The sequence below is a fragment of the Vipera ursinii genome, assembly GCF_947247035.1.
Source record: "Vipera ursinii genome assembly, chromosome: 2".
Taxonomy (NCBI): Eukaryota; Metazoa; Chordata; class Lepidosauria; order Squamata; family Viperidae; genus Vipera; species Vipera ursinii.
In genome coordinates this window covers 171,580,448-171,594,835 of record NC_139513.1, presented here as the reverse complement: position 1 = coordinate 171,594,835, position 14,388 = coordinate 171,580,448, and the positions used below count along the sequence as shown (strand labels likewise).

The window sequence follows — 14,388 nt, the reverse complement described above, 5'->3', positions numbered from 1 at the left end:
ATCCTCTGAGATACAACCAAGTTGATGCTCAAGCTTCTTCCTATCCTTGGCCATCCCTTTTATAAGGAATCCAGACTGATTTTATTTGAATTTACCTTTACCTACTCTGTATTGTTTGCTCTTCAATACGTAATTCCTTAGTCATACTAAAAAAAAAGATACCAGTGAAAAGGGAGGGAAGGGTTTCTGAAGACCAAAATTATAAAGTAATTCAAACACAGCAATTTGAGATTTTTGGAAATGTTTTATAACCTTTTCTCCTTGCCTGAAGCTGTCCGGTGATACTCAGAGGTGGAATCATTGTTTTTATTATTCATCTTAAAAGTCCTTCAGCACATCTTGCCGGCAGTGAGTCTGACAGTTGAGGTGTGCCTTGTATGCTGTGCTTAATAGGAGGGTTGGCCACTTTTTATCGAGTGATTGGTTTTCCCCTGAACAATTCTGGGGTAACGTATGGTGGGTTTGTACTTTGTGTAAATGATCCAGAAATGGAGCCTTCGGGTGACCAGTTTCCTCGATCTTCTGCTGGTGCAACTTGCTTTCTCCATCAAAGAACATCAGGGTGGTGCCAACTCCCACCAGCTGGTCTCTGGCACATAATGCATCAACAGTCTTTGGCAGGAGGCCAAATACCCAGCATGGCCAATTTTGGCTGGCACGGGCTGTTCCATTGCAGCCACTGTCCGCTGCCACCCAAATTTTCTATCTCATTTTCTCTCCTGCAGATGGAGGTAGTTAGCACCTTCAAGAGAAGCGGCTCCTTTCAGGGGGCTGTCCGACGCCGCTCTTCCGTCCTCAGTCAACTGCACGATGTAACCAATATTTCTACCCCCACTCACGTAATTCTCTCCGCCGCCAATGCCAGCGCCGGTGCCGGGAGTGAGTCTTGATTTCCTCTTACTGCTTGTGATTTAAAAAAAAAAAAAAGCAAAACAAGACCAAAAAAAACCCCCCCACCCCATTCTATTTCTGCCCCTCCTACAATATCCCTTCCCTTCTCTCTATCCACCCACCCCCATCCCTCAGTCCCGCGTTGCTGCAGCCACCGTTGCAATATTATTTATTTCAGTTTTTACTCTGTCCGGTCTCAGCCAGGCCGGATTTCCAACTTGTATAAAGCCATACAATTTCTGCGCTTTGCCTCTCCTTCTTTAACCACCTGCACACCCCCTTCTCTCCTTGATTTGCTCGTCTCGTTCACTTTCTCTCTCCGTGGCTGCTGGTTTTTAATGGATTGGAGGAGTCAGATCCCCAGCTGGTGAGGTGGGGCTGGGCCAGGGGAGGGACCGAGTGCTCAGATCAGCGGGAGCAAGGGGAAACAATTCCAGCTGGGGATCCAGCCTCATTTTTATTTCATTTTTTAATCTAGCCACGCACTTTGACAGTGATTGGTGTTTATTGTGTTGTTTGGTGTGTGTCACTTGCTGTTGCATGTAAGAGATGGGGAGGGAGGCACAGAGAGAGCAAAAGGGCAACTTCCAGATCAGGGCACAAAACATTTGGAGTAGATTTTTATATTCCAATCCTGCCTCAATCTGAAATGATCTGATGAAATGATCTAATAGTAAAGTCAAGGCAGTTCTGGTCTGGATTAAATTTGGAGGCAACCGCAACACCCTTTAGAATAAACCAAAATTGCTCCAAAACAGATTCTCATGAAGACAGCTCCAAGAGTTCAAATATAGTTTGCCATCCACGCTTCACATTAAATTGCCATGAAAACAGGTTTAGAGATAGGCATGCCTCCAAAGAATCTCTGGAGTTATATAATTTTGCTCCAAATGTTTTCTTTCTGGAGAGTAGGGGAATGAAAATAGGAGAGCTGTAATAAATCTCTGCTTCTGGGCACATCTTCGCTAGAGACAACTGAAACAGCAATCTCCCTCATTCCGATGGAGCAGATGAACTAAAGTAATGAAGGTTAGTAGTAGAAAGTGCAGATCTCTAAAAGAATTCTGGTCTGAAGCCATGACAATTCAAATAGCATTAATTCAACCTTAAAGTGAAAATACGTTCTAAGGTCCCTGATGGATGCTTGACAGTGAAATGGGTTCAAAAAACTGGTTCAGATTCGTAATCTACATAGCAGATAGGGTGGAAGAAATTGCAAAGGAGATACTAGTCATCTAACAAAAGGGGCTAATTGTAGGAAGTTTCTGAACAAAGGACAATCATCTTCTGAGAAAAAGAATGCCTGCTCTGTAGATGGAGATGCTGCCTTGGGTGGGACATCCGAGAGTTTTAAAAAGTGCCTGTGGAAAAGGCTAAAATATTGATATAAGTGCAGGGAAGAATTCTGGGGATGGGTAGTCAGGAAAGTGGACCTCTTCAGTGAAAGACAAGAATGTCTTTCTTGAAGGCACCTCTGTGATGTCATGGATCAGTTCCCCTGTATGTCGGTGAAAAGAAATGGTTCCCCTGCTCCTTTTATCCCCCTTTCCTGTTCCCTCACCCATCCCATCGTTCATCAGGAACTGTACCAATTCTTCCTTGCCTACTTGAAAAGAGTTATTTCTCATTTTTTTTGGCACAACAATGAAAGATCCACAAAGGTAAGCCACCTGTTCTCCAGCTGCCGGTCCCAGGTATTCTTGGCAAGTTGGTTTGTTTAGAATATTTCAATTATTTCTTTTATTTTGGTTTTTCTTTTAACCGGTCAAAGCCATGCTGGTGGTCATGCCGGCATTGTGGTGTGGTGTGGTAGATTCATGGTGCCTTTTGGTATGACATGCACTGATCTTGCTTTTCAATGGGGGCATAACCTACAATGTAAACCTTCGAGTATGGCCTTGTCATCTTTGCTGCACTTTTAGCAGCGCTCTCTCTCTCTCTCTCTCTCTCTCTCTCTCTCTCTCTCTCTCTCTCTCTCTCTCTCTCACTGTCTCTCTAAAGGCTGCCTTTATATTAAACTTTTTTCCTCCCTTCCAGCGAGCTGCTGTCGCTCTTTGGGCAATTGATATCCATCACTGTAATGTCCTTGGGAATCTTTCCCCACCTTCTGCATCTTGGAAATGCCGTTGTCTGTTTTTGTTCCTTTTTCTTTTTGTTTCTGATGATTGTATTTCTTTTTTTAGGAATCCATGTTATGGATGGCAAATGGGTTTCTCCTCCCCAAATATTCCACAGGGGAATCTTATCTTTTCAGGCTCACAGAATAGATTGAAACATTTCTGGTCCGTGAAACAGAAAGCCCAATTAGCAGCTTCCGCTGTCCAAATGCACTCTTATTAATACGTTCTCCCAAGAAAGCCCTCTGAGGCCAAAGACCCTGTGTAATGCTTTATTTCATTGCAGTTTCAGCAAAAAAAGAGCTTTCCAGCAGGCCTATCTAGTAACACTATTTTGGCACCTAAGATCTGACTTTATCTCTCAGCCAAAGCATATCAGCCTCACATATAAATTCCCCCTCTATAATCTGACAGCATAGGAGCTGGATCTCTGCTTCTCTTTCTGGGTTTTTTTCTGTTTATTATCTATCTATCTATCTATCTATCTATCTATCTATCTATCTATCTAATCTATATCTTATCTATCATCTATAGCTCTATCTATCTATCTATCTATATCTATAGCTTATGTATCATCTACATGTCAAACACAAGGCCCGGGGGCCGGATTCGGCCCGCGAAGTGGTTTCATGCGGCCCGTGAAGCCATCCTGGAAGCAGTGAGGGAACGGCCCCCACTGCCTTGGCCCTGGCCCAGAGACCCTCCTTCTGCCAGAGACCTCCAGATCTGTCCCACTCCTGCCCAGGCCCCCATAGGCACCCTTGATGCCAATGATGTAGAGCTGGCCATGCCCACCCAGTAGGCCATACGCACTCTAGCCACGCCCACCCAGTAGGCCACGCCCACCCTGGCCACACCCACCTGGCCCCCTGAGGGCAACCGCAATGCTGATGCGGCCCTCAATGAAATTGAGTTTGACACCCCTGATCTTATTTTATTTTCCTGGGCTCCAAGATCACTGCAGATGGGGACTGTAGCCAAGAAATTAAAAGACGCTTGCTCCTGGGGAGAAAAGCCATGGCAAATCTAGACAGCACACTAAAAAGCAGAGACATCACCCTGTCAACAAAAGTGCGTATAGTCAAGGCTATGGTCTTCCCAGTTGCAATGTATGGCAGTGAAAGTTGGACCATAAGAAAGGCTGAGCGCCAAAGAATTGAGGCCTTTGAACTGTGGTGCTGGAGAAGACTCCTGCGAGTCCCTTGGACTGCAAGGCGATCAAACCGGTCAGTCCTAGAGGAGATCAATCCTGACTGCTCTTTAGAAGGCCAGATCCTGAAGCTAAAACTCAAATACTTTGGCCACCTAATGAGAAGGAAGGACTCACTGGAGAAGAGCCTAATGCTGGGAAAGATCGAGGGCAATAGAAGAAGGGGACGACAGAGAATGAGGTGGCTGGATGGAGTCACTGAAGCAGTAGGCATGAGCTTAAATGGACTCCAGAAGATGGTAGAGGACAGGAAGGCCTGGAGGAACGTTGTCCATAGGGTCGCGATGGGTCGGACACGACTTCGCAGCTAACAACAACACCCCTGATCTACAGCTCTATCTATCTAGTGTATCTATATCTTATCTATATCATCTATAGCTCTATCTATCTATCTATCATCTATTGTATCTATATCTGTTTTATCTATCTATCATCTCATCTATCTATGTTGGTGCTTAGGAAGCCCAGCTTTTCCCACCCAAATAAAAACAGAACCACATTTAACATATACTGTATGCTGCTCATGCCCTGCTAGAAAGAAACAAGTTCATTCAGTGGATCTGAGAATATTTCAGTCCATTTTTTAAAAAAAACTGAAGGAAAAATGAACTCTTATCACTTAAGCAGAATCTGGTCTGACTTCCAGCTACTTCCCTTCCTCCCTCTCCCTCTTCTTTTTTTCCGCAGTTTCTGCTGAAATTTTGTTTAAGGCTCTCTTTAAAGAGAGTCTTCTTTGAGAGTACAGATGAAGCCTGTTTTTCCTTGCTGAAAGAAGCAGGCAAGACTTCTCAAATCAGAACTTATTTGCAAATAGCCTTAATCTTGATAACCCTACAGGTTTGGGTAGGGCTAGGTTCTAGCAGACGTTTAATATTTTAGACTTTGTTTATTTCATAGCCTTTATAGATTTTAACACATAAGCCTGATTTATTTTAATTGGAAACCTTCAGAAGCCATGAATTTGAAAGGCAGTGGCAGCATGAGTCTATTCATTGCAGAGTAAATCCCTCTTTTAAATCCTATATAGACTGTGGACTGTGATAGGAGTCACACCAACACAGTGAACAAAGTCACTATTGTGAGAGGGGCAGCTACATAAATTATCCAAATGAATAAATATATCTTTCATTAGAGAAATTTCATTTGTTAACTGAGTTATACACACTTTAAGTGTACATAGGTGAAATAACTTAGCTCTCCCATTGCATTCACTTTACTGGCAAGATCAAAGAATGATTTAAGCATAAATCCCCCATCTCTTCAAAAAATATATTTAAAAACCCCAGGAATTATCATTTGTTTGTTGTTCAGAGTTCATTTTCATTTAATCAATAAGCAGTATCAAGTTATTATAAATCGAAGGAATTACATAGAAAGGTTAGGGGGAAGCTAACTATTTCTCTAGCAGTGGTCAGTTGGAAGACTGCAACTGCAATATGTAAACTGCAGATATAAACCTATTCAAAAAAATAAAAAAGGCAGCCATAAGACCTACAGCCTTGGCTTATAGTTTTGTCAAATTAAGGTACTATTTTGACCTGACACAACAGCTGCTGTCCTAATAGTAACCAGAATTTTAAAATATCTTTTCCCTCTGGAGCCTGAAATGAATCTCCTGTCTTAGTCCCTGTACTGGGTCCCCTCCCCTTATGAAGTTCCCCTTCCTTTTTGCTTTTCAGCTTCCAAGATGTCATGGATGGAACCACCTCTATACCAGTTGGAAATTTCCTTTAATGTTTAATAAAAACAAAACAAAACACTCCCTCCCACCCACAATTCCTTTATTTATTTTCTCTTCTCCTAAGTCATCCCATCACTGCTGCTTTTTGCTTATTCATGGGGTTTTGAGCACTATATGCACCAAAAGGATCTAGCCTAGGCAGAGTTTTCCCAAATTCCATCAGGAACAGAACCCCTAATTTATAATTTGTGAAATCTTCTCTCTACACAAGGCCACATTTTCCACAACAGGGCCTCATTTGGAGACACATACCAAAGAAAGTGATCTAATTTATCTCCCTTGCCCCCCCCCTTTTTTTTGCAGTTCCAGAAGTTTAAGAAATTGTGCAGCCAAACTGTTAAGAAATTGGGATGAAACTGCTTAGTGGTTTCTAGTGGTATAGTGAATATGGGGTTTGAGTTTTTATTTCACCTTAATATGTGCCCCAAAGGAGCACCTCTCGAAAAAAGAAAAACACAAAACCAAAAGCTACAACTATATAAACCACTTGGAAATTCTATTCTCACCCCCTTGGTGTTTTTGAAGTACAGGTAGTCCTCAACTTACAACAGTTGATTTAGTGACTATTCAAAGTTACAACACTGAAAAATATGACTCATGAGCATTTTTCTTATTTACGATTTTTGCAGTATCCTCAAATTCAGATGCTTGGCAACAGGTTCATATTTATGACTGTTGCTATGTCCCAAGGTCATGTGATCACCTTTTGTGACTTTCTGACAAGTAAAATCAGTGGGGATGCCAGATTCACTTATCAATTGGGTTACTAACTCATCAACTACATTTATTCACTTAACAACTGTGGCAAGAAAGATCATAAAATGAGCCAAAACTCACTTAACAAATGTTACACATAACAACAAAAATGTTAGGCTCAATTGTGGATGTAAATCGAGGACTACCTGTATAGCTCCTGTCACTGAAAGATTGCTCACTTAATCTTCAATCATTTTAACTACTGATAATTATTATCCACTGATAAGTTTATGAGTGTGGTAATAAAACCGTAATGAGAATTTAAGCAATAACATGCCAGATTCCCATATTTAAATAGCTTTACCTTCTTTTCATTTTTCAAGAGTTGAAACATGTAAATATTGTAGCACTGTAATAGTAAAGAAGAAATATCTGTTTTCTGAAATCTATGTCCGGTATGCCTCCTATAAAATTTGGCTCAGTGGTGAAGTGCCTTGTAACAACTCCTAAAAATGTGTGTTCAGCTTATCTCCATTCCAGAGATTTGCTAGATCCAGTTGTTACAGTCTAGTTATCACTTCAAAATAGTGACAAGCTGTATCATTTAGGGATCTTTGCCTATAATTTAGGGATTTTAAGGAAGAACTGGACACACACAGGTTTTGATTTATTCCTGAGGAATGGCAGCTATTTTTGAATCTGAGCTAAAGGAGAAATATGAACTCATGCAATTGGAGTGAGGCAAAAATTACTTGCAAAAATTGTTATTTCAGATATGAGCTCACGCACTTTGGGTTCAGGAATTCAAAATTAATCAACCTCTGTTTGCAACAGTCCTGTTCTTTAATTTGCCCACAGTTCTACTTCTGAATCATGTTAGATCCTAGCAGCTAAAATGTGGCAGATTGACCTTTGGCTTTTAATGAGAGATGGGAACAAGATTTTTTTCCCCTGGTTAAGAAAAGGGCCATAACTTCATGCAAAAGTCCCATAATTGTTTAAACCCAGATCTATAATTTCAGCTAGTTAACAACGCAGACACAGATAGATCTTTCACCATACATCTTTGTCCCTTTGGGAACATTAAGCAAAGCTGGTGGCTCCAAACTAGTTTTCCTGGGAAGGAATGCCTATTAAACCAGTTTACCTCTATAGCAGAGATATAAACATGAGGAGAAGAAGGTAACACTTCCACTCAGTTTTTCTAAAAGCATCAGTGCTGGGTAATATTGAAGAACTGAATGCCAATTGTAGAGAGCACCTGAAGATTAGATATCCTGAAAGGGTTTCTCCATCACCACCTTGTGCTTTTTCACCTCAATTTGCTGGCTCATCTTTTCTCTTGTGTCCTACCACTTGCTTCTGGCCACTGCAGGGACAGGAGGGAAGCCTGTGAGGCATGGACAGAGAGCCCTATGGCCGAGCATGAACTCATTATCCCCTCTTCCCTCGTCTCCTCCCCCAAACAGCAAGGATGGGCCTCAATACTCGAACGTTTACTGTACTGTTGCAACAATGCATGGGTCTTTCTTTTCTCTTCCTCTCCTGCGGCTGTAACTGGAGGCGTTTTCACTGTGTGTCTGTGCCGTTCCGCTTTTCTGAAGTCTCCCTGGGACTTCCTGCCCTGACTTTCTTGCAGCATGAAAGCCACCTCTTCCACCCATCTCTGCTTTTGCCACACGCACCTTGAAGTCTCCCACAGGGCTTTTTGCTGTATGTGTCAGCAGCTGTCAACCATTATGCACTTCCATTGCACAGCACCATGTGCTTCTTTCCAAGAGGTCAGCTTGCCCATGGGGTCCATGGCTTGATTAGGGATCAAGCCTGATGATGTCAACAACAAAAAATAAACAGATACCTGGGGAATGATGATTTTGGTTGGTTTCTTCTCCTTCCCTCCCTCCCCAGAATAACAATTATTTCATGCTTCCAGTCATTTTAAGGGTGAAAAAGGGCATTCTTTCATGTTTCCTTCAGTTCAGCTTAACTTCTAAACACTGAGATGTTTAGCCCAAATGGGTAGCCTATCAACCATCTATTGAGTTTGGTAAGGAATATATAACAAGATCATACCAAAGCCACTCCCAAATGGAGACTGGCCTAGCTGAGGTGGCATATATGCAGGTTCGCAAACCAAGATACCTCTGGAAAATAAATAGCATGCACTTCTCTTTCCCATTTTGAAAATGAAGAACTGAAGCATATCATTAATAACTGACAGATGCTTCTCTCTCCTTTTGCCCTCTGAGTTGTAGATCCAAATACACTTGATGTCAAGTCATATCCAGCTATTTTTTCCTTTTGTACTTAAAATAACCTCTTCTCCATCATCCTCAAAGAGGTTGTATGATTAAAGGAACTGTCAGCAGTTTTGAAAACAAGAAATATTAAGGAAACCAAACAATAATATTTAGGGTAAATAAAATTGGAAGAAGCCATTTTGAGTTTAGGCAGAAAATCAAAATGGCTTCCCTTCCAGAAGTTAACAGTGGACGCTTCATACCAATCCTCTTGAAATGAACAATTTACTAATCAGTGTCCTAATTTACTTTAATGATATCTGTGCAGAAAACTGGGAATAGATCACAGAGCAGATTATTTCCAGCTTCACAATGTGGAATATAAAGTCTACCTGGTCAAGGCACTGAACTGAATTAAAGCAAATATGGTTTAGCAGATATTGTCAGAAGCAGCAATCTCTATTAAGGAATTATGAAGTTAGCAAGACACTTAGGATTCAAACCTGACATGATTTTGGTATCAAAATAATTTTCTGTGATTAATTTGAGGCCTCGACTAAAAGCCAATTATTTATTTATTTGTGCCTTTAAGTCACAGTTGACTCTTTGTGGCTACCTGGATAAGTCCCTGAAATTTTCCTGGCAAGATTTCATAAGTGGTTTGCCCTTGCCTCATTCCTAGGCTGAGGATGTGTGGCTGGCCCAAGGTCACACAGCCATTTTTGTGTCTAAAGAGGACTAGAATCATAGTCTTCCATTTTCTATCCTGACACATTAACCGCTACATCAGACTGGCTCCCCCATAATATCTGTTAGGAGACATATTGGTTGTATCTTGGTTAAGAATTGCATTGCTGGAATTCTTGTAACGCTATCACTTTCATCTCAGCACCACTGGCCCACAATCACTCTGCTGGGCTGCATACTTAAGGCAGGATTAGAACTCACCATCTCTTAGTTTCTAGCCTGGTGCCTTAACCACTACACTAAACTGGCTCTAAAGGCCAAAACAGTCATTCCAAATATGGTGCAAAGTAAACTGAATATCTTTCCATTTCCTAAGATCCTTTGGCTAAAGCTGAGGGAATGTGAGCTTTGAGATCCAAAGTCTCTGTTGAATTCCAGCTTGAAGGTAATGTCTCTCCAGTTTACAGGATTGCATAACAATCTGCCTCCTTCCCTCTCTGCAACATCCCGCTCCTGCACACATACATCCATATAGAGATGCCAACCAGTTGAATACTTTTAGAATTAAATGTTTTTATTTTATTTTTATTTTTTTTATTTTAATCCCATTTATATCCCGCCCTTCTCCGAAGACTCAGGGCGGCTTACAAGCTTAGCAGTAGCCTTCATTCTATGTATATGCCTGCTTATTAGGGCTTTCACACACACCCCAAGCGGCATTATTACAAAGTCAGCTTAATTGCCCCCAACAATCTGGGTCCTCATTTTACCTACCTATTTATTCCCTTGTCTTTTCTCATATCTCCCTCTCTCTCTCTCTCTCTCTCTCTCTCTCTCTCTCTCTCTCTCTCTCTCTCTCTCTCTCTCTCTCACACACACACACACACACACACACACACACAAACACACACACACTCATTCACATATTTCTCTCCAACAATAGGAGATATAATTAAGGAACTTCCCATCATCATGTTCCTTCTTGCTCCATTATTTATCTTATAAATTGCCTTTGGGAATCTGACCCCACATTTTTGCCATTACTGCATGCTTCCAAATTGCTTTAGTTTGGGAGTTTCGTTCGTTCCTCATTTGGTTTTGTGTGTAATTTGTTTTGTTTTCCTAATTTTCGAGGGCTTTGCCTTTCTCTTTTAGACTCTCGCAGGTTGATTCTCCCCAACTCATCATTTTGGTAAAGGAGCTGGATCCTGGTCCCCAAGCATGATGTGGCAAGAAGATAGTCAAATGCATGCAATTGCTTAGGATTGCCTCAATCTTTCTCCTCCCCATTAAGCATGCAACCCAATCAACATTTATGTATCTCCTCTTCATCATCAATCTTCTGGGCATTCGTCAAATGGGCTAGTCTTATCCAAGAAGCATGAGAGAAGTCCCTCCTTCTCCACACCAAAATCCACCATAAATTATAAGATAATGACACCCATGCTATATGCAAAGCACCCAGAGATATTTATTCATGAAGCACTACAGCCACAATGTCTTAAGATGTAAGCTGGCAATCAGGTTCACTGGGATGGAGGTAGGGTGAAATTTTCCCAGTATTTCCTTAAAAGAAGCAGCAAATACATTTCTTTTGATGAAAGAAGCCAGAGAAAGTCAGGCTTGACTCTTAGTGACCATTTGGTTAGATCTTTCTCTATGTTTTAAAATGCTGGCATCCATTTTAAAGCAAGGTTCAGCTCACTGTGAAGAAACCAGCATGGAGGAAGTAAGACCAGCTTACAATAAGCCACAAGCAAGTATGAAATACCATTCCCAATCCTTCAGCCAGAACATAAATTTCCTGAATGAGGTTAAATCCTTCATTTTTCATTCCCATTGCTTTATTTAGATTGAATTCATGTCTACTACCACTGCCAGCACATACCACACATATACAAACAGTTTTCTACAATTCCTAGATTGTCACTAAGCATAATATTTAGTTGCGCACATATTCCTCTCATTTCCTATGCCTGTTTTTACCATTCATGTCTCATTCATTTAAGTTCTGCACCCATTTTTATTTTATTCCTTGTGACCAACAAAGGCTCCACTCTCCTCAGCTAGACGTTAAGCAATTTGTCACAGGACCAATACTGATTAACCCAACACAAACTATGGACAATAAAAAGGGGGTGCTGGACAAACATCAAGAATAGGGAGAGGAGGCAGAAGGGCTGGGTAACAACACAGTATTGAGAATCTGGCATGGCAGTATTAAATTGTCACCCATGGCTCAGCAGCTGTTTCATAAGCTTATCTTAGTAGTTTTAGCTTCGCTCATAATAATCTTTGGAAGGTAGGTAACCTTAGAGCTTTCAAGTATTTCTTCAGTTGCTGGCAGCCTTAGTAAAACGTTTTTCACACATGTTGACACAATATTTATATTGGGTTAATAGTCTTTCCTTATCCCAAGGGAATTGCAATGCTTTAAATGGGGAAGGCAATTCTAACAAATTTTTAGTCCCATCACTAAACTACAATCCTGCAGGATTATATCAGAAAAGTCACAATTAAAATGATGCAGATTTAACGCATATTTGTAGTGTCAGCCTGCCCTCAGAGCAGAAAATCGCTTTCCTAAGATATTTGCAACAAAGTGGAGAAACACTGATAGCACTTGATCAGCACTGCCTTATGTCTAGTGGCTGGAAATTATATTTAGGATTAATGGTTCCTATCCCATCTCTTCAGCCTTCTCCTAGATCAAGCTGAGATGGCAAAGGATGACAATTAGCAAGATCCACAAAAGTGGCCTGGCATCGGGCAGCTCTAAGTCAACCTTTCATTCACTCTCTTTTTCTTCCTTTTGGCCTTCTCTGCAGATCCGCGTAGTGAAAGCGTTCCGTAGTTCACTCTATGAAGGGCTGGAGAAGCCAGATACCAAGACCTCCATCCATAATTTCATGACAACGCCTGAGTTCTTGATCAACGACTACATCCACAACATTCCTCTCATTGATGATACAGACGTGGAGGAGAGCGAGGGTCCCCTAAGACAGCACTTCAGGGCCAGCCCCCCACCATCTCCCAACAAGAACAACAATGCCATTGACAGTGGCATCTACCTTAGCACCGATGTCAGCAAGACACCTACCTCCTCATGCAGCCCAGTTAGCCCACTCCACAGCATGGAAACCTCCCTCTAACACAACCCTACCATGCAGCCAGTTGAATTGACTGTGTCCACAACAGAGGCTAGCTAAGGAAGGATGAAAGCCGACAGGAGATGACCCTTCACCTCTTGACTCAGTGGAGTGGAAAAGGACAAGGTTTCTGCCATTGGATGGCTCAGACAACCAGAGACATGCTGACTTAATGCAAGGAAAGCAAACCACGGAGGGGGAGAACAGTTTTCTTCAATCACTCGAGAGGTTTGGGCTGAGTCCCAGAGAGTGTACAGGAAAACCACCCATTTCTCTAATCTGTTCTTTGGGGTATTTTTGGACGCAACCACACTCACCAAACCCACAATGATCCTACAATTGGGGGGGTTGCTTTGATTTTTCTTGTGGGACCTCTTTTTTCTCCTCTCCCCCCAATGTTTAAAAAAGAAACTATATTTGCACCAGACAAAGGAACAAAAACAAAACAAAAAAGGAAAAAAGAGGAATAATCTAGACAACTATTATCCATATATATATATATATATATATATATATATATATATATATATATATATATATATATATATATATATACGGTATACACACACACACACACACACACACACACACCAACCAACAGATGTATTAACGGATTTTCTAACCATAACGCATGCCTGTTATCAAACTCTCCTTTCTACTTCCCCCTCCCCCAATGGAATTTCAGTTTGGGGCAATTTTGTTTTTTAAAATAAGAAAAAAATACATTGTTTGCTGGAGCTTGTATTTTATATCAGGATTTGCCAGGAAAAAGAAAAAGATTCCTTTCTGTTAGGAGGGGAATTGACTGTGGAACAATGACTGAGTAACCAAAATGATTTTTTTGGGGGGAGGGGGGTTGGATAGTGCAGATATAGTGTGACTGAAAATAGGGTGTGATTGCAGTGACACAAATTTGCGCCTTTTCAACTAATTTCACAAAAAGTGACTAAAAGTGAAGTCCCTTTTTTGGGGGGGGCACTTCTCTTCCTCAACCAGTGCTCACAATCCATATGCTTCCTATAGGTAGTGATTTAACCAAATACCCAATAACTGAACAGTACAGAGAATGTAGGGTGCAAAAAGAAGATAAAGTTTACACTTCCTGAGAAAGAACAGAACATCTTTCCTGTTGCATAAGATCACTAAATTAGAGCATGCATTATTTGATAGATTTGTCAGAAAATTATATTTCTGAAAATCATTTAATTTTCAAAACACCAATGAACCATCACAAAGATTTCTACCCTCGTGGTTGTGAGGAAACCTAGAAAAATATACATGCAGTGATTGCATAAGACTACATGGCCTATTATGGCTACTCACCTCCACACTGCAGCTTGACCTTACCACTTTAAAAATTACGTTTATATTGTATCTTATTCCAGAGACTAGTTAAGTTACTACGACTTTGAAATGCCTTCTTTGCACTGATTGGGAGGATATTTCCCTTCAGCCAGTATGTGCTAATTCTGAGATTCTAAAGAGATTCTAAACTTTCATGACAAAACTTGCCTTGGGTCCAATTCTTTATATATGGGGAACTGAACTCAGCCTTAGCAATTCTCTCAATCAAGCAAATTCAAACTGCATCTTGGAGAGGGGGAAAAAAGGAAACCCTGCCAATAAGACAAAATACAACAGTCAATATTCACAGAGG

At 41.1% G+C, this 14,388-nt stretch overlaps 1 protein-coding gene across 17 annotated transcripts in view; it reads left to right on the top strand.

Annotated features, from left to right (window-relative positions):
- The window catches only part of ATP2B3 (ATPase plasma membrane Ca2+ transporting 3), a gene marked incomplete at both ends in the record, with an annotated part of 85,331 nt that extends 72,597 nt beyond the window's left edge, over nt 1–12,734 (top strand). For 12 of the 17 annotated variants that reach the window (XM_083355770.1, XM_083355779.1, XM_083355771.1 and 9 more), the window contains one exon: nt 12,411–12,734. In XM_083355770.1, coding sequence (XP_083211896.1) covers nt 12,411–12,734 — 324 coding nt within the window. Of the gene's footprint in view, nt 1–725; nt 1,301–12,410 lie in introns of those variants that run through there. The other 5 variants (XM_083355769.1, XM_083355772.1, XM_083355780.1 and 2 more) reach the window with 2 other exon arrangements.
- Nucleotides 12,735–14,388: the final 1,654 nt, after the last annotated feature.